This window comes from Rousettus aegyptiacus, unplaced genomic scaffold (genome assembly GCF_014176215.1).
Source record: "Rousettus aegyptiacus isolate mRouAeg1 unplaced genomic scaffold, mRouAeg1.p scaffold_m13_p_12, whole genome shotgun sequence".
Taxonomy (NCBI): domain Eukaryota; kingdom Metazoa; phylum Chordata; class Mammalia; order Chiroptera; family Pteropodidae; genus Rousettus; species Rousettus aegyptiacus.
Window position 1 is genome coordinate 46,101,750 of NW_023416287.1, and position 26,969 is coordinate 46,128,718.

General features: G+C 36.3%; 1 protein-coding gene and 1 non-coding gene across 3 annotated transcripts in view; both read left to right on the forward strand.

Moving 5' to 3' along the window:
• SPIRE1 (spire type actin nucleation factor 1) overlaps positions 1–26,969 on the forward strand; it is a 196,878-nt gene that overhangs the window by 158,306 nt on the left and 11,603 nt on the right. For both annotated transcript variants that reach the window (XM_036229822.1, XM_036229823.1), the window contains exons 9-11: positions 2,998–3,170; positions 11,081–11,171; positions 25,244–25,386. In XM_036229822.1, coding sequence (XP_036085715.1) covers positions 2,998–3,170; positions 11,081–11,171; positions 25,244–25,386 — 407 coding nt within the window. The remainder of the gene's footprint in view (positions 1–2,997; positions 3,171–11,080; positions 11,172–25,243; positions 25,387–26,969) is intronic.
• TRNAA-UGC lies at positions 15,662–15,735 on the forward strand. The gene has a single exon. It is a non-coding gene; the product is annotated as a tRNA-Ala (tRNA).

Below are 26,969 nucleotides of genomic sequence, written 5' to 3' on the forward strand. Positions count from 1 at the left end.
ATCATGGTTATGCATTTTAGATTCTGAACCTGAGATATGTGACCTCTAAAACCATGTCTAGCATCTTAAATATTTGGCTTACTTATAAATATCACCAGTTTTTTCTCAAGAAGTTCTGTCTTATATTGAAGTACAAAGCCTTATCTAAGTATTTGGTTTTCTCACTTGATACACTGACGCAATAAGGAGGATTTATTCATTTGAACAGAAAAGAATAATTAATCAATCTACTTAAAAAATCTCTTAAAAATATGTTCAACTGGGTCTTTTACACATATGTAATATGTAATGAAATTGCACATAGTATTAGTCTTATATGTGGAGATTATTCTGATATCTGATTTATATAGCATATTTTTTATTAATTCCATTTGTCTCAAAGCTTTGAATTTAGTACAGGTGTTTATTTTACTATTCTCAATCTGTGAGCTCAAATACAATGTTTAGGCATTTAGAGAGCTATTTGGTAATTTCTCAGATTCCCTGCATTGAGAATGAAATGAACTCAAATGAAATCACCTCATGTCATTTAACAGTTTTTTCTTAACTTCAGTTCAGATAATACCCTCATAAATTTTGCCAGACTTAAGTTCCTGTCACCAGTACTATTTAAATTTTTTAATCTACCATAATTGACTTTTTAAAATGTCTTAAGCAGAAACATCCATAAAATCATGTGTCTGATATAGTAATTTTTTTTCTGAAACATTAAAATAAATATGTAACCATTAAACTGTTTCATTGTTCCTCCATGCACTACTGGTAGTTTCCCTCTTATGGAAGCTCTGACCTGGTAGAATAGGAATGTGAGCCCTGGGAATCTGAGTCTGTTCTTTTTCTCACTTTACGTCCGGTTTGGGATCCTTGACTGGAATATGGGTAGCTGAGAGGGGTGTGTAGATGTGTGTAATTTTAACTTTGTGCTTTCTCTTTAAAGGCTACTACAACAATGTAGAAAGTGCATAAAATAATATACACTATAGAATAAGATTTTTAAAAATATATTTCAAGACTAAATTTAAACACTACCTTTTTTCTTGAATAAGAATTAATCAGTTAGCCCAACCATTTCCTCCTTTGCTTTCTGGAAACTTTTAAATTACTCTCCTAAGTGTGACAGCCTACTGCTTTCTACACCTCTTTATAAAAGATTTATTTAAAGATTTTAACCTTTATAATTTGTGTAAAAACTTCCCGTTTTTGCCTTTTCATCTTCTTCAGTATACCTCCTTCCCCAATTATGTATTTGTTCAAGCTACTTAATAACAGGAAAGGTAATAAAAAATGCTAACATGCAAAGTGCACTGCCTTTATTACACAGAGCAAAAAAAAAAAAAAAAAAAGGTAAAAACAAAAAAGTATGTATTGTCAAGTTTTTTATTACAAATTTTATGTAAAATGATAAATGATTAACAGGTATATCTGTCTTTTTCCTTCTTTTTTTCCTTTCCTCCCCTCTTCCTTGCTTACTCAGTCCATACGGGCATGTTCTCTGGCTTTCTTGATCTCTTAAAAATAAGAAGAAATTATAAATAATAAATTAGATATGCATCATTTATAATAAATAATTTACATGATTCTTTAAACAATGTCAAGGAAGGCTATATTAGAACACACTTATATACTGAATGTTTCCTGGAAATCCACTTCTTATACGTCAAGCATATATATGTTGGAGGGAAAACTACTATAAATAGAACATTCTTATATTTTATAATAACTTCAGTAACAATGCCTTCCCCTCCTGAAGAAGCATTAATCATGTCTTTATCACTTTAGTGCCTAGTGTACCCTTTCCCTTCAACTAAAGGGCCTTCGTAGACTGTTCCATGTGCACAAATCAGTCCATGGTGCTAGTCCAGAACTTAAATTATGCATTGACTGCTTTTTATGATTTTTAAATATTCTAATTTAGTAGTTATTAAACTTAGTCCATGTTTAACACTTTATTTGAAATACAGAAGAAAATTAGTTCTACTTTCATTGGAAGATTACAAGCTATGGTACCAAAAGGTGGCCTTTATAATGAATGCTAACGAGGATTCAGGTATCAGCTCTGCTATATACTATGTGGCTAAATCACTTTGAGCCTTAGTTACTTGCTAATGGAGATGCAACTCAGTGTTAATAATTGCTAACATGGATTGTGCACTGCCTTTATTACACATAGCATTAAGTATTTTATATGCAGTTGATAATTTAATCCTCACAACAAACCCATGTCTGTTTTTAGCACGTTTTACAGATGAGGAAACAAGAAGTTAGGTAACTAGCAGCAGAGCTAGACTTTGAACCAAAACCCTCTGCATCTTACTGTACTCTATACTCTATACTCTGTACTCTACTATAAACTCTGTGCTCTATAATCTATATACTGTGTACTCTGTAGTCTGTGCTCTGTACTCTGCACTCTTCCCTGTACTGCTGCAGTTTTTTCATTTGTTATATTGCCTTCCCATTCAGGCTTAAGCTCTGAATAATTTAAGTCAGTTTCATCAGAGGGAATGTATCCCAGATTCTTTGTGTTCATGTTTATATGAATATAGATTATTAGCTATTTTAAATCAAACCATTTTTATATCTCACAGCCTATGCTTCATAAGGCTTTATGCATGCCATCACTTTGATCCATCTATCACTAGTTCTTTTGAGACTATAAAGTAAAACTTAGCCTCTCTGGGCCTCTGAAAAATATGGAAGTTGAAATCAGCTATTTGTAGGATTTTTTCCAGCTCTAAATTCTAATCTGTAAGTGTGACTATATAATTTGTCAGTTAAAAGTTTCCTTTAATTGAATCCAACAGTTAATGTCTAACAAAAATATTTTTTATATATAGACATTATTTTATCAATCCTCTATGTTGTATTCGCGTGACATAAAAATGCCATGTCACCTATTGTGTGTTTCTGAGTGCAGGTACTTAGAAAAGTAGGTTTGGTCCACTGATTACCTTTCTTGGCTCAAGAAAAGGTAAGCTTTCTTCTTTCTTTTACCAGATGTCACTACCCCTCAATCTCCAAAGAACATTGTGGAAGCATCAATGGTGAATGGAAGTTTAACGTCACAAACGAAAGAAAATGGGTTATGTGCGGCACAGCAGGTGCCAGCACAGCGGAAGAAGCTTCTCAAAGCTCCAACTCTGGCTGAACTGGACAGCTCGGACTCCGAGGTGAGGCCCTCTGGGTCGGTTCACAAATCTTGAATTGAAATTCAGGATGCTAACTCTCTCTGACCCAGTTTACTAATCATGTTGCTTCAGTGGTTCCTTAATCTCATCCCAGTTTTCAAACAATAAAGTTAGGATTAAAATTCATCTGTTTAGTAGGAAATAAAACAGTGAGTTACTTACTGTTACTTAGGAAAGACCAATATTGCACCCATAGTTTGTAGAATAAGTTTGAAATATTGGCATGGTCTTAGATTATAGTGGGGTTAAAATAAGGCAATAATTTCAAACTTATATCATCTTAAATATCTTTTCCTTTATTTTGGGGAAGGAAAAAGAAAAAAATTTCCATTAAAAACAGTTAATGCTATATTATAATTTTCCACTTATTTCTTCTGTCAAACACACACACTCACGCAAGCACATGCTAAAGGTTGTTCTTTTCATAATACTAATAACAACAGACAGGCCTCAGAAAGAAAACTCTGCTGCTGTTCTCCAGATTTCATTTTTCAGGGACTGCCCTTTGGGAGAAAATCTCGCATCCTTCCCAATGCTAATATTTCCCAAAGTTCTCAAACCTTTGTCTGCACCATTGGTATTGTATATCTCTACTGCCCGATCCTCAAAATCAACTTCGTGTTAAATAAAATCATATTCTTGCCTCTCTTCTTCCTTCTCCCTCTCCCTCTCCAAACCAAACAACACACACACTAGCTTCTTGTCTTTTGTTTTCTCTCTTGGTAGCTGGTTCCGTCTTCTCCACATTTATCAAAGGTAGACTATAAGGAATTATTCTTTAAGACCTCTCTCCTCAGTCTCCATCCCTAATCCAGGAAATTTCAATAACAATTTTGTTACTAAATGTTTTTCAGACATTAAGAATAATAGATATCCTCAGCACTGCCTGACTTCAGCACGCTCTTGCGCGTGCTGCTGCTCATCAGTCTTGTCTTACCTCTCCTCTTCCTAGCTCCCGAATTCCATCTTGCACATGCCACCAGAGTTTGTCATTCCTGCCTGAAACCTTTTGAAGGCTCCCTGCCACTTACAGGATTAAGTTCATGGCCCCTAATAAGTTGTGTAAGAGCCCTGGCGATCTGATGCCTACAACACCTCTCCCTGACTCAGTCTATGCTTCGGCCACAGTCAACCATAAGTTCTTTCCTGCACATTCCTTCATTCTCATCTCTTTGCTTAGCCATGTCTGCAGTCTACCCTCACTCCCAACTCCTGTTTATCCTTTAATCCTCAATGTGTACCTCACCTTCTCTTTTCCCTGATACCACTGACCCATTAGGACTCTCTTCTCTGTAATTCCATAATAAACTTCCCATCTCTCTGTGATGTTAAGGCACGTAACAGTATAATGTCATTGTCTATTTATCTCTCTCTTTTCCACCAGCGTGCAAGCACCCTGAGAGTAGGAACTGTGCTGAATTCACTTTATATCTCCAGTTCCTAACACCCAGTAGACACTCACATAGTTGAATTTATACAAACCTTTGAGAACAACAGTTTAAATTAAAAGAATGTGTAGCTCTGCATTTCCAGCATAGTAACCACTAACCCTTGTGACTATTGAAATTTAAAATATGTTTAAATTAAATTTAAAATTCAATTCACTTCTAGTTCTGAAGTGCTTAATAGCCATATGTGGCTAGTGGTGACCATACTGGATAGTACAGATGACAGTGCCACCCTCACGGAGATCTCTCTTGGTCAGCACTGGTTGATAGGTATAGGGAGCACTCCTCCTTCATACCCCCTGACCCACTTTTAACTCCTTTCCTTGTCCTTTCACCTCCTGAGACAAGACTATATACATCAGGCCATCATGAGATTATCAGACAACCTCTACAATCCTCTTAAGTTGTTCTTTTATTGAAGATACAGCACTAAAATCCCAAATCCAGATCTTGAGATGATCTGCAAGACACAGTTCTCTTAATCAGAGGGAGGCCATTTTTGCACATGCACCATCATCAGTTCAAATATGAAGCAAGAAATAAGGTGCCGAAATGAGAAGTGTTAGTCCTAGGTTTCAGCTAACTCTGACCTTTGTCACTGCCACTGGTTTAAGTCTGGATGAGTCATAGTTCCTTAGTGGTAGTGGAAGTCTGAGATACATAGAACAGAGTGAATGATCTTAGAAAAGGGCCTGGAATTAAACATTTTCCTCTCCCTCTTCAATTTAAAATTGATATTTTTAAGTACTAAAGTAAAATAGTCAAAAAAATGTAGACTAGTCAAAGATACTAAATGTGGGAATGCCAATGTTCCCTTTTTTAAACTTCTGAATATAGAATTTTAAAACTTCTGAATATAATGTTTAAATTCTAAATATGTTTAAACTTTAACATTTAGAAAACAGATAGTCAGAAGCCTTTATTTTTAAACAACTATATTTCAAACTTGGCTTTGTAAGAATTGAAGTTTTAATAGTTTCTGCTGATGAAACTTGGCTTTAGTTTAATAGTGGTAGATTAGTTGTGCTCATCCTAGAAAGCTCTCTTACCTGTAGCTGCTTTAAGATTATCTATCAGCTGAATAAAGCCAACTCAGATGAATGTCGGTTGTAAAGCCTGATGATTAACTGACCATTTCTATAGATGTGAACGAGCACCTCAAACTCCAACCAGGTTTCCTTACTGTGTGAATCGGTAGGGACAGTAGTCCACCTTGAACCTGTCATGGCTGTGACTGTGTGGACCTGGCTTTGGCTTTGTGGACAGGGCACGAGGACAGGTCCCTTATCTTGTCAGACATTAATGTCCTCCATCCAAGATCTTTAGGTCTCTTCCAATTCCAGAGCTTGGCAGTTCTACCCAGAAGTACGAACACAGAAAAGATGTTAAGGAATTATGGTTTTTTCAAATTGATGGATAAGTATTTTTTCCCCAGCCTAATAAATTCCTGATGTCAGGGAATTCCTAAACCAAGATTGATTTATCTCTGGTCATATTTGCTCACTAATAAAAATGACCACAAATACAATTAAACACATCCCATGCACATTACACAAACTGTCTTCACTCATATTTTATAGTAATGTTATTCCCTAGTTTTTATATATTTGGTGACTCCTCCTGTTTGTTCTTCTCACCAGTTTCTTTTTTTTCAGTGACACTCGATTTTTCCCATTCAAATATTTATTGAATGCCTTCAATGCCTTTAATACTAAGGAGGAGATAGAAATGTGATGGCCTTTGTCCTCCATTGCTTATAGTCTAAATGGGAAATAAAAAACATATACCTTAGAATCATTTCACATGTTTAGTGAGCGCCTGCAGCCTGCCTACCAGGCACTGTCCAAGGCTGTGTAGTGTGTAATATAGTGTGCCACTGTGGGAGCTGGAGGGCTGGAGAAGTCTCATGGAAGAGGTGGGACTTGGGCTGTGGAAGCAGATGAGCAGAATAGCCTGACAGAGGCTTTCTACTTTGTTGTGCAACACAAGCTCCCCAGAGTCACTGTAGATTTCTGTATTTCTCCCCTGCTGACCTCGACTTTCCCTGAGGGCAGAGGTACAGTCTCATTCAAACCTCTCTTCTTGTCTAATGAATTCTTGGCAGACTTTGCACTGTAAGCAAGATTAAGTCAAGGCTTAGAGTTATAGTTAGAGGAGAGCACACCTCAGTGAAGAGGAATCTCAGAGAAGGATAGTCCTTTTCTTCTATCCTGTCAGTTTTATCACCTATTTCTCCATTTTATTTCCTTCCCTCCCATTAATAAGTGTCTTCCAAACCTCTTTTTAAGCACCAAAACTTTTTCTTCACATCAAACCCACAGAAGTACAATGTCAGTAAAAATGAAGGGCGGAGACTGGAGCCCTGCCCACCCCACCTCCGCCCTTGAGCCCCCAGTCTTCGGGGTCTCCGCCAAGACCTCAGAGAGCGGTGTGAAATTCCTTTTCCATTCTAAGAGAAAGTGTTTCACTAGGAAATTACAGCACTCAGCTAACACTGAACCTTTCACCAATAAGTCTGTCTGCCTCCCCTGCTCCTTGCACAGGACGCTTTGCCTACCCTCCATACTGAAGCCTTGTAATGGTTGGAGGAGAGACCAGTACCTCTCCTTAGGGGAGAAGCAGTGATGTTTCTAGCTGAAAACTGAGCACTTTATGCCCTCCTTATATAGGAACTGCTATTATACATGTTTAAATGCCTCCTAATAACTTAGCAGTCTTGTCTCAATAGAGATTTTTTTTCACATTTTAAGAAATACCTTCCAGCCACTAAAATACCAGCTGTATGGTAAACTGTTCCGTGAACAATCTAATGTACTTTTCCATGGAGGTTTCACGTTAAGACAGACTTCCACCATCCCAGCAGAGCACCTCTGCTCACCTATACAGGCATTTTTTATTTGAGTACATGATCCACCAGAAATTTCCTGTTCCTCATTGCTATCTTTGATGTTTAACATAAACTGGGTCCAAATTATCACAAGGAACAGTTTATTGTTTAAATAATCCCTACTTAGTCCCGAATTTCCTATAATCAGTCAATATATTATTATAAATCAAATATTCTTATGAAATAGAATATTAATGTATTTACTTTATCAATAGAAACACAACTACTTTATGTAGAAACAAAAATTCCTTCTTAATAATTTTAAGAACTTTGAGACACTGACTTACATTTTAATTAATGCCTTAAGTTCGTAGTTTAATCAGGGAAATACGTTTTTTTCCTTTTTGTCAAGAACTCCAGTTGCAAAACCAGCAAATTGATTTTTTTCTCTTAGTTAAATAACAAATAATAAGCATCAACTGCAATGCAAGCTGGACTTGGTGTCTTTTGAAAGTTTCTAGTTGTTAAACTTGACCAATTGTAGTAACCCAGAAACCTCTTCAGGCCTTTGAAATAGGTTATCTAATCTGCCATTTGCCAGAACTAGAACTAACCCAGTTTTTACTTTAAAGAAAATATCACAAGCATTTTGCCATCTCATTAAATAACTTTCCAACATGATGCCTGATCTCTGTGGTATTCCATCATAATAATTGATCATATTTTATTTAACCAGTCCCCTATTTTTGAACATTTACGTTATTTCCAGGGTTTTTTGGTTTTTGTTTTTGTTTTTGTTTTTTTACTATTTTAAATAACAGTACTATTGTGAACATCCTTATGGTACAGTTTTGCTTTGAATATTTCTAGACGTATATTTCCTAGGTGAAAGAATGCATATTTTTATAGCTCTCAATACATATTGCCACATTCTTGAAAGAAAACTGTAATACCTACTATTTCTTTGACCTAACTCTATGCTGTACTTTAGGTATTATAAATTTATAGTCTTCACAAACACCCCAGAAAGTATCTATGACTTATATTAAAAGATAAGGAAAGAAACAACAAAAAAGTTTTGTCTTTGAACTTAGACTGTTAAGAAGTTAGTAAATAAGAGATTTGAAATCCAAGTTTAACTTCAAAGTCTGCATATCTCATAAACTTGCTAGTAATCCAACTAGCAGTATATGAGAAAGCCTAAATTTTTAAAAATTCAAACTGAAAGTGTCCTTAGAAATTTTGTCCATCATTACTTTTCAGTGAGAAAACTGAGCCCCTAGGAGAGAGAGACTAAGTGTAAAAAGTCACATAACTTTTAGTAGCAGAATCCCTACTAAACTAGACCTCCCAACACCAGACCTTATTTCCATCACTCCTTTTCTTCTTCTTCTAAGAAGTCTAAATTAAGTGTTTCTTGCTTCTCTTTGTTAACCTCAGCTAGCTTATCCCAGGTAACTTTTTAAAAATGAAGATAAACTCTGACTGGAGCCATATCAAAACTTTTAGTAGGAAATCTAAGTAAAGGAGTTATATCTGAGCCTTCACTGGACTTTTTTTTCAAGAAAAGGAAAATTTTCATTCCTGTTAGGTGCCCAGACTGGCCTCTGAGACGATTCTGGCAGCCTTCAGTGATATTACCACCCTTAGAACAAAGCAGCAGGGGAGCAGTGCCAGTTCTGAAAGTGACCTTGTTACAGCCAGGACCTGGTTAAGAGTCATTGGTCAGGATGTAGAACCAGAAAGGGTTTAACTTAGTGAGTGTCAGAGACTAGTAACAGATAAGACAATACACAAGCAAATTTCGGAAACTAGGCTAGACAGTAGAAAAAATTGATGTTCCAGAGATTTCAGAGCCCCTTCAAAATCCCTCAGGCAGGCAAAAAGTGTTTAGTCAATGAAAATAGATGTAACAGGGGAAGCAAGAGTCCACACACACCCATTCTCTCACTCAGGAGATCTGATCTCTAAAAGACTCCTGGTTCCCCTTCTGGGTTTTTTGTTTGTTTGTTTTGTTTGGTTTTTGGTTTTTTTGGTTTTTTTAATTCCTTCAGGGCCGGAACTAATCCTAGTGAAAATCAGTTTTCAAGTAGTCAAAAAATTGGATGCAGCTGCCTTAGATGGGCATGCAGGGACAGAGGACCATCATCAGCTTCTGAAAGGTCCTGTATCATGCCACTGTCCCTACAACTTTTCTATCTCCTACACACTGACTTACATTTGCCTCACCTACCCCATGACAGGCTCTCGGCTGTTCACAATGGAAGCAATTCAAGTGAGTAAAAAAGAATGAGGTGACAGATGTGGACAAATCTCAGAGTTCTGTAAAATTAGCCTTCAAAAAATGTTTCTAGGGAAGGTGAGCTAAAGTATCTGAGGTAGGGGGATGGTTTCTGCTGCTTAAATCAGAGTAGCACCCACCTCATAATTATTTGGAAAATGCAATGTATGACGCCTTTTTTTTTTTCCTAAGAGAGATTCTTAATTTTTATTTCCTCTTGACCTTCCATAAGCAGAAGGTGGTCATTCTAATTGCTTGCTAGCTTTTCTAGAAACTTGTGTGATCCGTACAGTATCTGGGGTTGAGGCTTTGCTTACATTGCTTGATTTGTTCTTCATGGTAACTATCAAGAGTGTGGAGGTCACTATTCAGACCTTGTTTGTTGGAACTGTATGGTTGGTTTACACAGCCTTTTTTCTTCTGTTCTTTGGCCAGATCCTTTGAATTGTAGCTTATTTGAAACTAATGCTTTCAACAGTAGGTTTTAGGTGAGGTCAGTTTGTAGTGAATGGCTAATTCTTTAAGTCATCTTCACCAAGCAGGTCAGAGAGAATTTTCACTATTTGTCTTGCATAGTCATAGATTAATGTAGTAACCTAAATTTCTTCTATATTTAAAAATATTTAGTTTTCTATAGATATCATGGAAATAAGTTGTCTTCTAGTTAATGTATGGTCCCTGTCACAGAGTAGGTAGTAAATTTTTCATGAATAAATATTGTACTTCATTTTGGTATAGTCTAAAACAAATTAAGATCTCATTGGTGATAGGAATTTAAATTTTATTTGGCATAGCTGCTTTTCTAGATTCACATGGTATTTCATGAAATGTTTATTTTCATCCATTCATTCAAAAGATATTCATTACATGCTTAGTGTTGGGTTTGGTGCTAGATAACAACAATGAACAAGACATGGGATCTACCCTCATGGGGTTCCTTGTCTGTTATAAATGTGTTAAATATTCCCCTATTTATTATATGCAGGCTAAGGTGTTAAGCATTTGTAATGCATTTTCTCATATAATCCTTCCAATAACCCTGTGGAAAGATGGTATTATATACCCATCTTTTACAGATGATGAAACTTAAGAAACTTGCTCAATGTCACATCACTTTAATAAATTCAAAGCCAGGACACAAACCCAGACATACATCTAATTTTAAATCCCTTCTAGTTGTCTTCTGATTGTCTTGAATTTTTGACATTATAATTTGGCGCCTCATGGTAAAATAAATATTTAATAGCAAAATGTTATTAATTAGCAGAAGAGCACTAACAGTAAAATGTTATTAATTAGTATAAGGAATCTAATTCTCTGCCCATATTTTTCTCAGGAAGAGACTCTGCACAAGTCAGCCAGCAGCAGCAGTATGTCTCCCTCCTTCCTTGAAGACCCCTTACTGGAGGCTGTGTCCATGAGGAAGAGTGAGTATTTATGGCACAAAGAACTAGCATCAGATACCTTAAAAAACATAATTGTACTGGAATAGGGAATCCCCAAAGTGCCTTGTGATCATTTGGAGTAGAAAGAATTAAGCCTGGAATTTCACTAGTCAGGAATAGAAACGTTTAGTTATATTCCTAGAGTGATATCATGAGGTAAGGCTAACTGATAACTGGGCCTCAGGTTCTTAACTTAGGTCAGTCAGCTCTGGGTTTACAGATAATAGTTATATGGAATAAGTCAATTGTCTGTGTGAGTTTGTTTTTTTTCAGGTTAGTTCCTCCTCGTCTGAATTTAAGCCAGAACCCTAAAATAATCGCACTTGTTATCACCCCCCCACATAGGTATACACATATGCATACCCACATACATATGTAGATAGTAAAAACGCTTTACAACCTCAGAATATAAAGTTAAGTGATTTCTAAATGCTTTTAGTATTCTTTTTCATTTATAAGATCATTATAAAGGATTAAAAATTATGTATTAAGGTAGAGGATTCTGGGAAAGTGGTAGACTAGGAAGTATCAGGAATCTTTCTTCCCACCTAGGTAACAATTGCACTAGCAGAATCTGTCTGATATAACTATTTTGGAACTCTGGAGTCCGTTGAATGCTTATAACTTCCAAAGAAAACTTGGATGGTAAATTGTGGTTAGATTTAGCCAGGTCTTAGCATAGAAGCAACTCTTTATCCCCCACCTCCAGCCACATGGCAGACAGTTGTATACTGTTCCTAGAGCAGCTCATACACAGCTTGCAGGGGTCAGGCTTGGTAAAAAAGACCTTGTCCGCCAGATGCTGGGAATCTCTGCTCTGATTGTGGTTTCCGACTCCAAAGGTGGAAAGAGGTGGGCAGCCATTGCCTTTTTGCTACACCCTACCCCCATTCTAGCCCAAGTGACTTTCAGAGAATTTAAAGGTCTGGTACCCTCTCCCTTTCATTTTTTTTCTTTTTCCCCTTTGTGGAACCAGACATTATAGATTAGTACATTAAAAAGCAACTGTATATGCAGGGAAAATTAGAAAGTGACTACACATGCCCAGGGAATGACTCATAAAAGACCTGAGAAGATCTTAAGTTTATACTTAGGCTGATCCTCAGCACAGAGACACCCTACAACAATCAAAATAATAAACAAAAACAATAATAAAAAACAGCAAACTCTGGGAGGAAGGAAACTCTCATTTCCAGAGTTACCACATTATTAGATTCAAATGTCCAGTGTTCAACAAAAAAATCACATGGCATATATGGAAACAGTAAAGAATGATCCATTCAGAGGAAAACAAATCAACAGAAACTGCCCTATGAAAAAAAGACCTAATAGCAGATATATGAGACAAAGACTTTAAAATGACTGTTTTAAAAATACTCGAAATAAAAGATGTGGAGAAATTCAAGAAATCAATGTATGAACAAAATGGAAATACCAATAAGAAATATAAATCCTAAAAAGAAGCCAGAAAGAAATTCTGGAGCTGAAAAGTACAATACTTGAAATGAAAAATTCACTAGAGGGATTCAAATACAGATTTGAGCAGGGAGAAGAAAGAATCAACAGACTTGAAGATAGGACAGTGGAGATTATTGAGTCTGAGGAGCAGAAAATAAAACAATCGAAAACCAAACAGAAACTAAGGGACCTGTGAGACACCATCAAGTCTACCAGCATATGCAGTATGGGAGTCCCTAGAGAGGAGAAAGGGGTGCAAAGAATATATGTGATAATAATGGCTGAAACTTCCCAAATTGATGAAAGACATAACTATAAATATTCAAGAAACTCAACTAAGATGAACTCAAAGCAACCCACACCAAGGTACATTATGATCAAACTTTAAAAAGCCAGAGATGAAGCATCTTGAAAGCAGCAAGAAAGAAGTGAGTCATCACATAGAGGATCCTCAATAAGATTTTTAGCAGATTTTTCATCAGAAACTTTGGAGTCCAGAAAAAAGTAGGCCAATGTATTCAAAGTTTAAAAGAAAAAAAAATCAACCAAGAATCCTATATTTAGCAAAACCATCCTTCAAAAGTAAGGGAGAAATCAAGACATTCCCAGATAAGCAAAAGCTGAGAGTTCGGAACCACTAGACTTTCTCTGCAAGAAGTGCTCAACGGAGTCCTACAGGATGAAATGAAAGGACACTAGACAGTAACTTTAAGCCATATAGAGAAAGAAAGATCTCAATAAAGGTAAATACATGTATAATTATAAAAGCTAATGTTATTGGAACAGTGCTTTGTACAGCACTTTTTGTTTTCTACATGATTTAAACAAGGGTCCCCAACTCCCAGGCAATGGACCAGTATCGGTCCATGGCCTGTTAGGAATTGGGCTGCACAGCAGGAGATGAGCAAGGGAATGAAGCTTCATCTGTATTAGCAGCCGCTCACCAACTATAGCATCAACGCTTCAGTTCCACCTCAGATCCTTAGTCATTAGATTCACATAGGAGCAGCAGTTCTTGGTGCCAAAAAGGTTGGGAACTGCTGATTGAAGAGACTAATACATTTAAAGAAAAAACAATGATTAGTGTAAAAGCTAGTGCTACCATAACTTTGGTTTATAACTCTAAATCTTGTTTTCTATATAAATTGAGAGACTAATGCATTTAAAAAAATTATTTGTCTATGTTACAGGGCAGACAATTTATAAATATGTAATTTTGTGATAGTAACAACCAAAAATGATGGTGTGTAACAACAAAAACGAGAGCTATATAGAGCAGAGATTTTGTGTTTTTGAAGTTAAACTAGTATAAATACAAATTAAAATGTTATAACTTTAGGATGTTAAATATAATGTACATGGTGACCACAGAGAAAATAGCTATAGAATAGACACAAAAGGAAATGAGAAAAGAATTTAAACATTTCACTACAAATTCATCTAAACACACTAGAAGGCAGGAATGCAGGAAGTGAGGGACAAAAGGCTATAAGGCATATAGAAAACAAATAGAACAATGACTCATGAGTAATTACTAGAAATATAAATTGATTAAACCCTTTAATCAAAAGACAGAGATTACATAATGAATAAAACGTAGGATCCAACTATATGCCGCCTACAAGACAGGGATCCAAAGACACAAACAGATTGAAAGTGAAAGGATAGAAAAAGATATTCCATGCAAATAGTAACCAAAAGAGAGCTGGAATGGCTACACTAAAATCAGACAAAACAGACTTTAAATCAAAAGAAGTTATAAAAGACAAAGAACATTGTATATTAATAAAAGATTCAATACAGCAAAATATAATTTACACACCTACTGATAAACCATCCAAATATATGAAGCAAAAAATGACAGAATTGAAAGGAGAAATACACAGTTCTACAATAATGTTTGGAGACTTCAGTACCCCACTCAATAATGTATAGAACAACCAGACAGAAGATAAGAAAATAGAGGATTTAACACAATAAACCAACTAGACATAACAAACATTTACAGAACATTGTACCCAACAACAAAATACATATTCTTCTCAAGTGCACATGGAACATTTTCCAAGATAGACTGTATATCAGGCCACGAATTAAGTCTCTGTAAATTTTAAAAGACAGCATACAAATATCTTCCACATGGATGGACCTAGAGATTATTAATGCTGACTGAAATAAGTCAGATAGGGAAAGATAAATACCATATGATTTCACTTATATACAGAATCTGAGGAACAAAAAGAACAAACTAATTGAAAACAGACTCACAAATATAGAGGATAATCTGGTGACAGCCAGAAGGGAAGGGGGTTAGGGAATGGGAGAAAGGGGTGAAGGGTTAAAGAAGCACAAATTAGTAGTTGATATAGTGATGGAGATGTGGAGCATGGCATAGGGAATGCAGTTAGCATTCATGTAATGGCTAAGCAGAGAGCCAGAGGAGAGAAAGAGCAATTAGCGGGATTGTTTCATAAGCTATATAAATGTCTAACCAATGTACTGTATACTTGAAATTAATAATAAAATAAAATAATAAGATATTTACGTTTAACCAAGGAAGCGAAAGACTTTTTCATTAAAAACTATATAAAATTGCTGAAAGAAATTAAAGAAGACATAAATAAATGGAAATATAGTTCATGTTCAGAGATTGGAAGTGTTAATATTGTTAAAATGTTAATACTACCCAAAGCAATCTTCAGATTCAGTGCAATCCCTATCAAAATGTCAATGACATTTTTTACAGAAATAGAAAAAAAAATCGTAAAATTCATATGGAATCTCAGGGAACTCCAGATAACCAAAACAGTCTTGAAAAGGAAGAACAAAACCATAGAACTCACACTTCCTGATTTCAAGACTCACTACAAAGCTACATAATCAAAACAGTGTGGTATTTGCATAAAGAGAGACATATAGACCAATGGGATGAAATAGCCCAGAATAAACCCTCGAATATATGATCAAGTGATTGAAAATTATGTGAAAATTATGTGAACATCATTAAATGAGGTGGCTCCATAGTGTACTGGTTAGCACATCTGCTTTGCATGCAGAAGGTCCTGGGTTCATGCCCCAGGTGGAGCCACGGACCATACCCTGGGTGCTCCAGGCCCCCCAAGTGCATGAGCATGTGAGAGGATACACCCCGCCTTCAGAGATCCAGTTTTTAAGGGGAAACGGCAACATCCATAGGTCAAGGGTGGAAGTAAAGGGATGGGGGGGGAGTAAAGAGGAGGGGGAAAAAAGGACACTGGGAAACCTAGATATCTACATGCAATAAAATGAAGTTAGACCCCGACCTAATACCATATACAAAAATTAACTAAAAATGGATCAAGGACCTAAATGTAAGACCTAAAATAATAAAACTTTCAGAAGAAAACATAGGACAAAAGCCTTAGGACAATGGATTTGGCAGTGATTTCTTGGATATGACATCAAAGGTACAAGTACAAAAGAAAAAATAGACAAATGGAATTCATGAAATTAAAACTTTTATGCAGCAAAAGACACTATCAACAGAGTAAATAGGCAACCTGCAGAATGGGAAAAAATATTTGCAAATCATATATCTGATAAGGGATTAATCTCCAGACTATATAGAGAACTCCTAAAACTTAACAATAAAAAACAACTCAATTCAGAAATGTGCAAAAACTCAGACATTTCTCCAAAAATGTACAAATGGTGAATAAACATATGAAAAGATTCTCAATATCACTAATTATTAGGGAAATACAAATAAAAACTACAATGAGATATCACCTCAAACCATTAAAATGGCTACTATATATTTAAAAAAAACAAGTGTTGGCAAAAATGTGGGAAAGTTGTAACTCTAGCACACTGTTGGTGGGAATATAAAATGGTACACGTGCTATAGAAAACAGTATGGTGATTCTTCAAAATGTAAAAATAGGATCCTCTTGGAAGATGGTGGATTAGATAAAAGCAGGGTTCACCTCCTCCCAGGTCCGCATTGAAATTACAACCAAATTATAAAATAATCATTGTGGAGAATCACCTGAAGTCCAGCTGATGATAACACCTACATCTGATAATATAAAGAAGGAACCACATTGAAGCCAGTAGGAAGGCAAAGTCTCAAATCAGGCTAGACCCGCACCCACAGGTGGTGGCGGATCACCAGGAGGGAGAGCAAGGCTGCAGAGGCTCCACTGAAGGAGAGGGAGGTCTTTGCCTCATTTAGAGGCTCTCCATCCCAGGGTCCTAGCCCAAGGAAGAGCAGATTCCAATAACTGTAAAAACTAGAGGGGATTGCGGCCATCTGGGTGAGACAGAAGGAGACTGAAACTCTAGATGCCCCTTTGAAGGACCCACACACAGGCTCTCTCACCTGTGGACACCAACCTGGGACACCGGTGGTGGATCAGAGGCTCGTGCAAGATTCTTACCGAGAAACTCTACATTTCCTGGCTGGAAGGGCAGACACCGTTGTGCCTTAGTCTGGCCCTATATCAGGCAATCTACAGACCATGCCTGCTTGGCTGTGCAGACCCCTCCCACAGGGCCATTAGGAAGCTCTGGCCTGAAGAAGTCAGCCAGTCCCACCCAACCTGCAGACTGCTCAGAGCTTTTGTTGCTAGATGGCTGCCACGCCCTGCACCAATTCAGGGACGGGCATTCACAACTGTAAACTCGCATTTCCTAGATAGTTTCAGGCAGATCACTGCTGCCAGCATGAACTTGGGTGGATCTTGGGGATTTGTAGGCCTGTCTGTGGTCGGGAACTTCTGTGGTAACGATGGTTACCAAAGTTGCACAAATTGCCCCAGGTGGCCCATTGACAGTGAACCTTCACCGTTCTACCTCCCTACACACACTTTATCTCCCAGTCTACACAGGCAACACACTTTGGCTAGCACAGGGTACTCACTGCACAAAAATCAGTTACAGGCAGACCTCTGCTGCCTGCAAGAATTGCAGTATTGCATCTGGGGAGCGCAGGGGTCTGTGGGACCGCCCCAGACAGCAGCTGGTCTCACTGTGATCTGTGACTACTGCAGGAACATGCAGATACAGAAATTGCAGAAAACTGAGGCTATTGTCCTGACAGCCCTTGACTCTCTGAACTCCTGTCCCATCCAATACATAAAGTGCCCGCTGCACATTGATAGACAGCTGCCCCTGCCCTGGGGTGGTGCATTTAGACTCGAGGTGTGCAGCAACTGACCTTTCTATGATTGGAAACTTGTACAGGGAGCCACAGAGACAGCGCTGACATGTAAACTGACACTGCAGTAGCAAGGGAAATTTACTCAATAGACCCAGGAGACTCCCAAGTTCTCCCCCTGTGTTTGTTGCACCACCCAACTCAGAGATCACCAAGAGGCTCTTCCAATTTTAGAGACTTAGAGCAACCGACAGGCAGTATCAGACCTGGAGGAGCACTGGGCTGACTGCTAAACTGCCCTAGGTCAGGGACAGGGTAACTGGACCGCTGCCTATAGCATTGTCTCTTCCACTTACCAGCATAGGCAATAGCCATCTATGGCTCTCTTTGTAGTTCCCACCTGGTAGCCCTGAGCAATCAAAAGCAGCTGCTGACCTTGCCCTACTGGGGAGCCCCTCACAAGGGACCACAAAACCAACTCAACCAGAGGCTGGCACCAGCCCACAACAGAGTAACTCCTGACTAGCCCCATAAGCGGTATGCACAAAGGGCGGCTGTAACAAGTACGCAAGCCTGCTAGAGCAAATCCCACTCAGTGGGGTCAACCCCAACACAGCAGCTCTTACCCTGTGGGTACAGCCAGCTTACACAATTAGCCTGAGAATTAGTCCCATCCACTAATGTACTAACAACGAGGCTTGGTGACAACAGAAGATCACACATAACCCACACAAAGATCATGACCAGAGCCCCCAGCATAGGAAATTGGGGAGAGTGTCCCACTGGGCCACACAGGACACCTTCCACATTAGGCCATCTGACCAAGGCTGACAGATGAAACAAATATTCCTGACACATAGAAATTAACACAGGGAGGCTAATAATTTGAGAAAACAAAAACATGCCATAAATGAAACAACAGGAGAAAACTCCAGAAAATAAGCTAAATGAAATGGAGGCAAGCAACCTACCAGAGACAGAGTTCAGAATAATGGTTATAAGGGTGCTTAATGAACTTAGGGGAAGAATGGATAAGCACAATGATGAACCTCAACAGAGAGATAGCATGAAAAAAGGACATAGAAACTATTGAAAAGAACCAGACAAAAATGAAGAATACAATAACCGAAATGAAGAATACACTAGAAGGATTTAACAGTAGATTGGACAAAGCAGAAGATCAAATCAGCAAACTGGAAAACAAGGTAGCCGAATACAACAAAAAGAAAAAAAAAAATTTTAATGAGGATAGTTTAAGAGACCTCTGGGACAACATGAAGTGTAACATATCCTCATCACAGGAGTACCTGAAGGAGAAGAGAGAAAGCAAAGAATTGAGAATTTATTTGAATAAATTATGACAGAAAACTTCCCTAACCTAGCAAAAGAATTAAACATAGAAGATCAAGAAACACAGAGTCCCAGATAAGAGAAATTCAAACAGACCCACACCAAGATGCATCATAATTAAAATGCCAAAGGTCAAAGACAAAGAATCTTAAAAGCAGCAAGAGAAAGTCAACTAGTTACTTACAAGGGTACTCCCATAAGAACATCTGCTGATTTTTCAATAAAAACTTTGCAGTTCAGAAGGGATTGACAAGAAATGTTCAAAGTTATGAAAAACAAGACTCTACAACCATGAATACTCTGTCTAGAAAGGCTTTTGATTAAAATGGAAGGTGAGATAAAGAGCTTCCCACCCAGGGAATAGCTTAAGGAATTCATCACAATAAGCCAGTTTTACAAGAAGTGTTAAAGGTTCTGTAAAAAGAGAAGGGGTAAAAAGAAAATAGAATAACAAATATGAATAATAAAATAGCAGTAACTATGTACCTATCAGTAATCACTTTAAATGTAAATGGATTAAATGCTTCAATCAAAAGACATAGGGTGGCCAAATGGATAAGAAAACAAGACCCATGCACATGCTGTCTACAAGAGACCCATTTTAGATCAAATGACGCAGTCTGAAAGTAAAGGGATGGAAAAAGATATTTCACAGAAATGGAAATTTTTTAAAAAGCTGGGGTAGCAATGCTTATATCAGATAAAATAGACTTTAAAACAAAGGCTGTAATAAGAGACAAAGAAGGGCATTACATAGTGATAAAAGGATCAATAAATCAAGAGGATATAACCCTAGTAAACATATACGTACCCAACGGGGCAGTAGCTACATACATAAAGCAATTATTGACTGACATAAAAGAAGAGATCAACAGTAACACACTCATAGTAGGAGACTTTTACACTCCATTGACACCAATGGACAGATCTTCCAGATAAAGAATCAACCAGGAAACAGTGGGCCTAAAAGACACACTAGACCAGATGGATTTCATAGATATTTTCAGAACATTTTACCCCAAAGCAGCAAAATACACATTCTTCTCAAATATACATGGAACATTTTCCAGGATAGACCACATGTTAGGACACAAAACAAGTCTCAATAAATTTAAGAAGATTGAAATCATATCAACCGTCTTCTCCAATCACAATGGTATGAAACTGGAAAATACACTAACACATGGAGGCTAAATAACATGCTATCAACAGTGAATGGGTTATCAATGAGATCAAGAAAGAAATCGAAAGATACCTAGAGACAAATGAAAATCAAAACACAACAACTCAAAACCTATGGGACACAGCAAAAGCAGTCTTAAGAAGGAAATTCATAACAAAACAGGCCTACCTCAAGAAACAAGAAAAAGCTCAAAGAAACAATGTAACCTTATGCTTAAAAGAACTAGATAAAGAAGAGAAAAAAAGCCCAAAGTGAACAGAAGGAAGGAAATAATAAAGATCAAGAGCATAAATAAATGAAATAGAGTCTAGAAAAACAATACAAAAAATTAATGAAACCAAGAGAAGGTTCTTAGAAAAAATAAACAAAATTGACAGACCCTTAACCAGACTCATCAAAGAAAAAAGAGAGAGGACTCAAATAAGTAAAGTCAGAAATGAAAGGGAAGTCACAACTGACTCCACAGAAATACAAAGGATCATAAGAAAATACTATGAGCAATTATATGCCAACAATTGGACAATTTGGAAGAAATGGACACATTCCTAGAAACATACAGTTTCTCAAGACTGAGTCAAGAAGAAACAGAAAATCTGAACTGAACAATTACCACTAAAATAGAATAAATAATCAAAACCTCCCAAAAAACAAAAGTCCTAGACCAGATGGCTTCATAGGTGAATTTTACCAAACATTTAAAGAAGAACTAACACCTATTCTTCTCAAACTATTCCAAAGAATTCAAGAAGACAGAAGGCTCCCTAACTCCTTTTATGAGGCCACCATTACCTTGATTCCAAAATCAGACACGTTACAAAATAGAAAACTATAGGCCAATATTTCTTGTGAACATTGATGATAAAATACTCAACAAAATATTAGCAAACCAAATTCAGCAATACATTAAAAATATCATACACCATAATCAAGTTGGAATTATTCCTGGGGTACAAGGTTGGTATGATATCCACAAATCAATTAATGTGATAACCACGTTAACAAATGGAAAGATAAAAACCATGTGATCATATCAATAGATGCAGAAAAAGTGTTTGACAAAATTCAGCATTCATTTATGATAAAAACTCTCAGCAACGTGGTAGTAGAGGGAACATATCTCAGCGTAATAAAGGTCAAATGTGACAAACCTACAGCTAACATCATACTCAATGGGGAAAGGCTAAAAGCATATTCCTGAAGATGAGAAAGAAAACAAGATTCCTACTGTCACCACTCCTCTTGAAAATTGTATTGGAAGTCTTAGCCATAGCACTAAGACAAGAAAGAGAAATAAAAGGCATTCACATTGGAAAGGAAGAAGTAAAACTCTCATTGTTTGCCAATGACATGATACTATATAGAGAGAATCCTAAAGATTCCAAAAAACTGTTAGAACTGATTAATGCATTCTATAAAGTAGCAGATTACAAAATAAATATTCATAAGTCAGTGGCATTTTTATATACCAATGATAAACTTTCAGAAGGAGAAATTAAGAAAACGATCCCATTTACAATTGCATTGAAAACAATAAAATACCTGGAAATCAAGTTAACTAAGAAGGTAAAAGACCTGTTCTCAGAAAATTATAAGTCATTGAAAAAAAAATTGAAGAAGATACAAATAAATAGAAGCATATACCATGCTCATTGGTAGGAAGAATCAATATCATTAAAATGGGCATACTACCCAAAGCATTCTAGAGATTCAATGCAGTTCCTGTAAAAATACCAATGGCATTTTTCAGAGAGCTAGAACAAATAATCTTAAAATTTATATGGAACCATAAAGACCTCGAGTAGTCATGGCAATTTTGAGAAAGAAGAACTTAGTTGGAGGTATCACACTATCTGATATCAAATGATACTACAAGCCTACAGTAATCAAAACAACATGTTACTGGCATAAAAACAGATACATTGATCAATGGAACAGAATAGAGAGCCCAGAAATGAATCCATACCTATATGCTTACTTAATATATGATAAAGAAGATAAGAATATACAAGGAGATAAAGACAATCTCTTCAATAAATAGTGCTGAGAAAATTGGACAGATACATGCAAAAAAAGAAAATGGACCACATTCTTACACTATATACAAGAATCAACTCAAAATGGATTAAAGACTTTAAGACCTGAAACCATAAAACTTCTAGAAGAAAACATAGACAGTAAACTCTATGTAATAATTTCTTTTCAGATATATCTTCCAGGGCAAGGAAAACAAAAAATAAACAAATGGGACTACATCAAACTAAAAAGTTTTTATACAGCAAAGGAAACCATCAACAAAACAAACAAAAAAAAAACTGACTGATTGGGAGATGATATTCACTAATGATACATCTGATAAGAAGTTAATATCCAAAATATATAAAGAACTCAGACAACAAAAAAAACAATCCAATTAAAAGATGGACAGAAGACCTGAACAGATACTTCTCCAAAAAGGAAATACAGATGGCCAATAGATGTATGAAAAGATGCTCAAGGTCACTAACCATCAGAGAAATGCAAATTAAAAAAGCACAATGAGCTATCACCTGACACCTGTCAGAATGGCTATCGGTAATAAATCAAAGAACAAGAAGTGTTGGCGAGGGTGCGGAGAAAAGGAAACCTCATACATTATTGGTGGGATTGCAAATTGGTACAACAGCTATGGAAAAGAGTATGAAGATTTCTCAAAAAATTTAAAATGGATATTCCTTTTGACCCAGCAATTGTACTTCTGGATATTTATCCAGAGAAAACCAAAACAGTAATTTGTAAAGCTCTATGCACCCCAATATTCATGGCAGCACAATTTATAATAGCCAAGATATGAATGCAACCTAAACGCCTATCAACAGACAATTGGATCAAGAAGTTATGGTTCATATATACAATGGAATATTACTCAGCTGTTAAAAAAAATGAAATCCTACCATTTGCTGCAACATGGATGAACCTAGAGGTTTTTATGCTGGGTGAAATAAGTCACTCAGCATAAATGCCATATGCCAAATGAAAGATAAATGCCATATGATTTCACTTATATGTAGAATCTAAGGAACAAAAGGAATAAACTAATCAAAAACAGACTCACAAATATAGAGGACTATTTGGTGATGAACATAAGGAAGGGAGGTTGAAGGGCCTGGATAATGGGGTGAAGGGTTCAAGAAGTACAAATTGGTAGTCGATAGATGGTCATGGAGATGGGGAGCACAGCATAGGAAATGCAGTTAGCATTAATATCTTGGCTAGGTGGGAAACCAGAGGAGAGAAGGAGCAGTGAGGGGTATCTTTTTATAAACTATATAAATGTCTAACCAATATACTGTATACTTGAAACTAATAAAAAATAAATAAAAGGTAATGAGTTTCCAGTTTTAAAAAAGAATGTAAAAATAGAATTACCATATGATCCAGCAGTTCCACTTCAGGGCATATACCCAAAAGAATTGAAAGCAGGATCTCTAGGAGGTATTTGTATGTCCATATTCATAGCAGCATTATTTACAATAACTAAAACATAGAAGCAACCCAAGAGTCCATCAGTGGATGAATGGATCAACAAAATGTGGTATATCCATATAATGGAATATTATTCAGCCTTAAAAAGGAGAGAAATTCTGCAGGAGTTTACAACAGATAAACCTTGAGGACATATGCTAAGTGAACCAATGCAATCCCAAAAAAGCAAATATTGTATGAGTCCACTTACATGAGGTTCTTAACATAGTCAAAATCATAGAGACAGAGGGTAGAATGGTAGTTGCCACAGGCTGGGTGAGGAAAGAATGGAAAGTTATTGTTTAATGGGTATAGATTTTCAATTTTACAGATGAAAAAAGTGACATGGATGGATTGCATAACAATGCAAATGTATTCAGTACCACCGAACTGTATGGTTAAAAATGGTTAAGATGATAAATATTGTGTATTGTTCTGCCATAAAAGAACTTACTGAGAGAAAAAAAAAATTGTTTATTAAGATATTCTTAGACCATTAACTTGATTTTCTATATATGTGAAGGTTTATATGATTAAAATTCTTTAAATAGCATTATTTAAACAGATTATATCAAAACAACGGGAGCTGGCCTTGGTTATTATCTGTAATTGGTATTCGGCCAGGCCCATTAACTATGGTGGAGACCCAATTAAATCATGGATTTCTGTATCTTTTCTTGATTATGGAAATTTTGTTGTTTTCCTTTAGTGATTTCTCTTGATTGAACAGTCAAAATAGATGGATCATATTTAATTTGTGTTGACTTTCAGTTTCCTCACCCACTGCATTGAAACAGCCTTACACTGTTTGCAGAGAGAGTAGGAGGAAGTACTAAATAAAACTCTGGCAGCATGATTTATTTCTAATAATCTTTTTATGTTTTCAAAATGTGATTCCAGAACCATTCAGACCCTGAAACATTCCCCTGTTAAATCCTGTCCCAAAATATTTTAGGCAGAGGAGAGCAGAGGTATAATGTTAACACCAAAGCTGGAATTTATTTTTTGAAATTTAAATAGAGCTTGATTTAAACCTACGGACAGAATGTCTTGATAAACATCACGAAGGAAGAGGTTTCACATTTTATATTTAAAATAATGTAAAAGAGAACACCTAAGAATTTTGGTATGATTTTTAGTCTTTAGGTACATGGAATGCATATTTTTGTATGTTTTTTTAAATAATGCCTAAGACTCCTTGGTTGCAAAATTCTGTGGAAAATAGCATGAGGGCATTTTTATGTACAAATCTGATATTATGCTTACATTGTGTTTTACATATGAATTTGAAGAAATATTAAAAATACAAAGCATTTTTTATTTTTTCTTTGCAATTTCTGTAGGAAGTTTTATCTTGCAAAGACACTTCTATAACAGTCCTCGCAGTAAGAAAGTTCATTTTAATTTGGTTAATTCATTTTTTAGCACCTCCAAAATTCCTGCCTATATCATCAACACCCCAGCCAGAGAGACGGCAGCCACCCCAAAGACGACATTCCATTGAAAAGGAAACACCTACTAATGTGAGACAGTTTCTGCCACCATCCAAGCAGAGCTCCCGATCTCTTGTAAGTAACTAAAAGACTGCATAGTAAGTTAAGGATCAGTTAGAAGACTTAGTATCATTAGCTTTCTTCAGATGATGATTAGGAGAAAAAAATTCTAAAGGTTAGAATGAACTTTAAATAACTTTAGTATTTCTTGATCGCTAAAGAAAAACAACCCGAATAGCAACTTAAATGAAATTTGTTCATTTAAAGTACCTTTTTTTTCCCCCAGAAAATTTATCAGTGGTTGCAAGTGTGAATTCTTTAAAGAAATGCCTCCTTTTTTTCAAAGGGTAATAATCCATTTAAAAATTGTTAAAACTAATTTTTAAAAAGCTTAGCAAAGTCTTACTACAGTAGAGTATTTTATTAAGGCAGAAGTACCAGGAGAGAATTTTGATCCATTAAAAACTATTATTCATTGTTTCAAAGTGTACTTTGTGATTTTAGAGCCAAAGCTACTGTTTGGACTGGTTGATAGTTTTGCTGTTTTCCAGAGACTTTTCAGGTTCATGTTGTTGCTGCTCATTTCTCAGGAAAGTGGGACATAGGACACAAGGCACTGCCAGGAAAAATAGATCCACCAGCCAAATGAGGTCTGCAAAGATTCTTTTGTAGCACCACTTGACTTTAGAAATATTTGCAGGAAGATGCAAGACTTCAATCAATAATTCTACTGGCATTCTCATGTCTAATATTTTTTCAGATACACAAGAATAAAAAAACACTAAAATATGCTTATTCATATTTTCAGGCAAATTGTGATGAAGCATCATGGGTTCAAATGAAGCAATAACAGATGCCCCTCCTTCAAAGTAGAGGGAGGTAGGCGGTTGTTGTGAAGATTCTAAGTTTGAATGGAGTTTACAGTATTGAGATTTGATTGGTCATCACTGTTCTCAAACAATGCAGTTAAGGAATTAATGATTCTATAGCAATTCCTGACAGGATTCCTCTTACCTGTTAACTAATCACCAAAACATTGATACGATATTTGATGAAAAATAGCCTTATCAGTGGTTTAGCAACAGAAAAACAGAACTCAAACCAGACAGGTTCAAACTTTAAAACCAGAAGACTTTTGTTAATGTGAATGAATAAGTTATTGCTTTAGCAAAATATATAGTTATTGTCACTACTTAAAAAATATGTAAGAGGGAGCTCCTTTGTGATTTTTTTCACAAGACCAGTAATTAGGAGATTCTTCTCTTCACATGGCTTTTCTTAGAAGCCAGTTTATTATTTAGGTGCATACCTGGCTTTGTGATCATATGACATCATTGTTGAAGTTAGACTTCAATTTTAAAATTATCATTCAATTATCAGATCAATTACAAAGGACTTTCAAGTAGTAATAGAAGTTTTGCCAAGAAAGACTATCAGTGCTCATCAAGGGCCCATGAAGTATTTTTCCTAACAAAGGTTGTATATATAGCATGTGCTTCGTCAGACTGTGAGTTGTTTTTTTGGTGGATAAGAACACAGAGTAAAAACCCAATCTGTAATCACGGAGAAGGGTGTCATTGAAAGGCAGTGGGCAGCATCTCTGGACAAGACTGGATGGTTGATGTTCAGGTTCCACATAGAACTACGCTCCCTGCAAG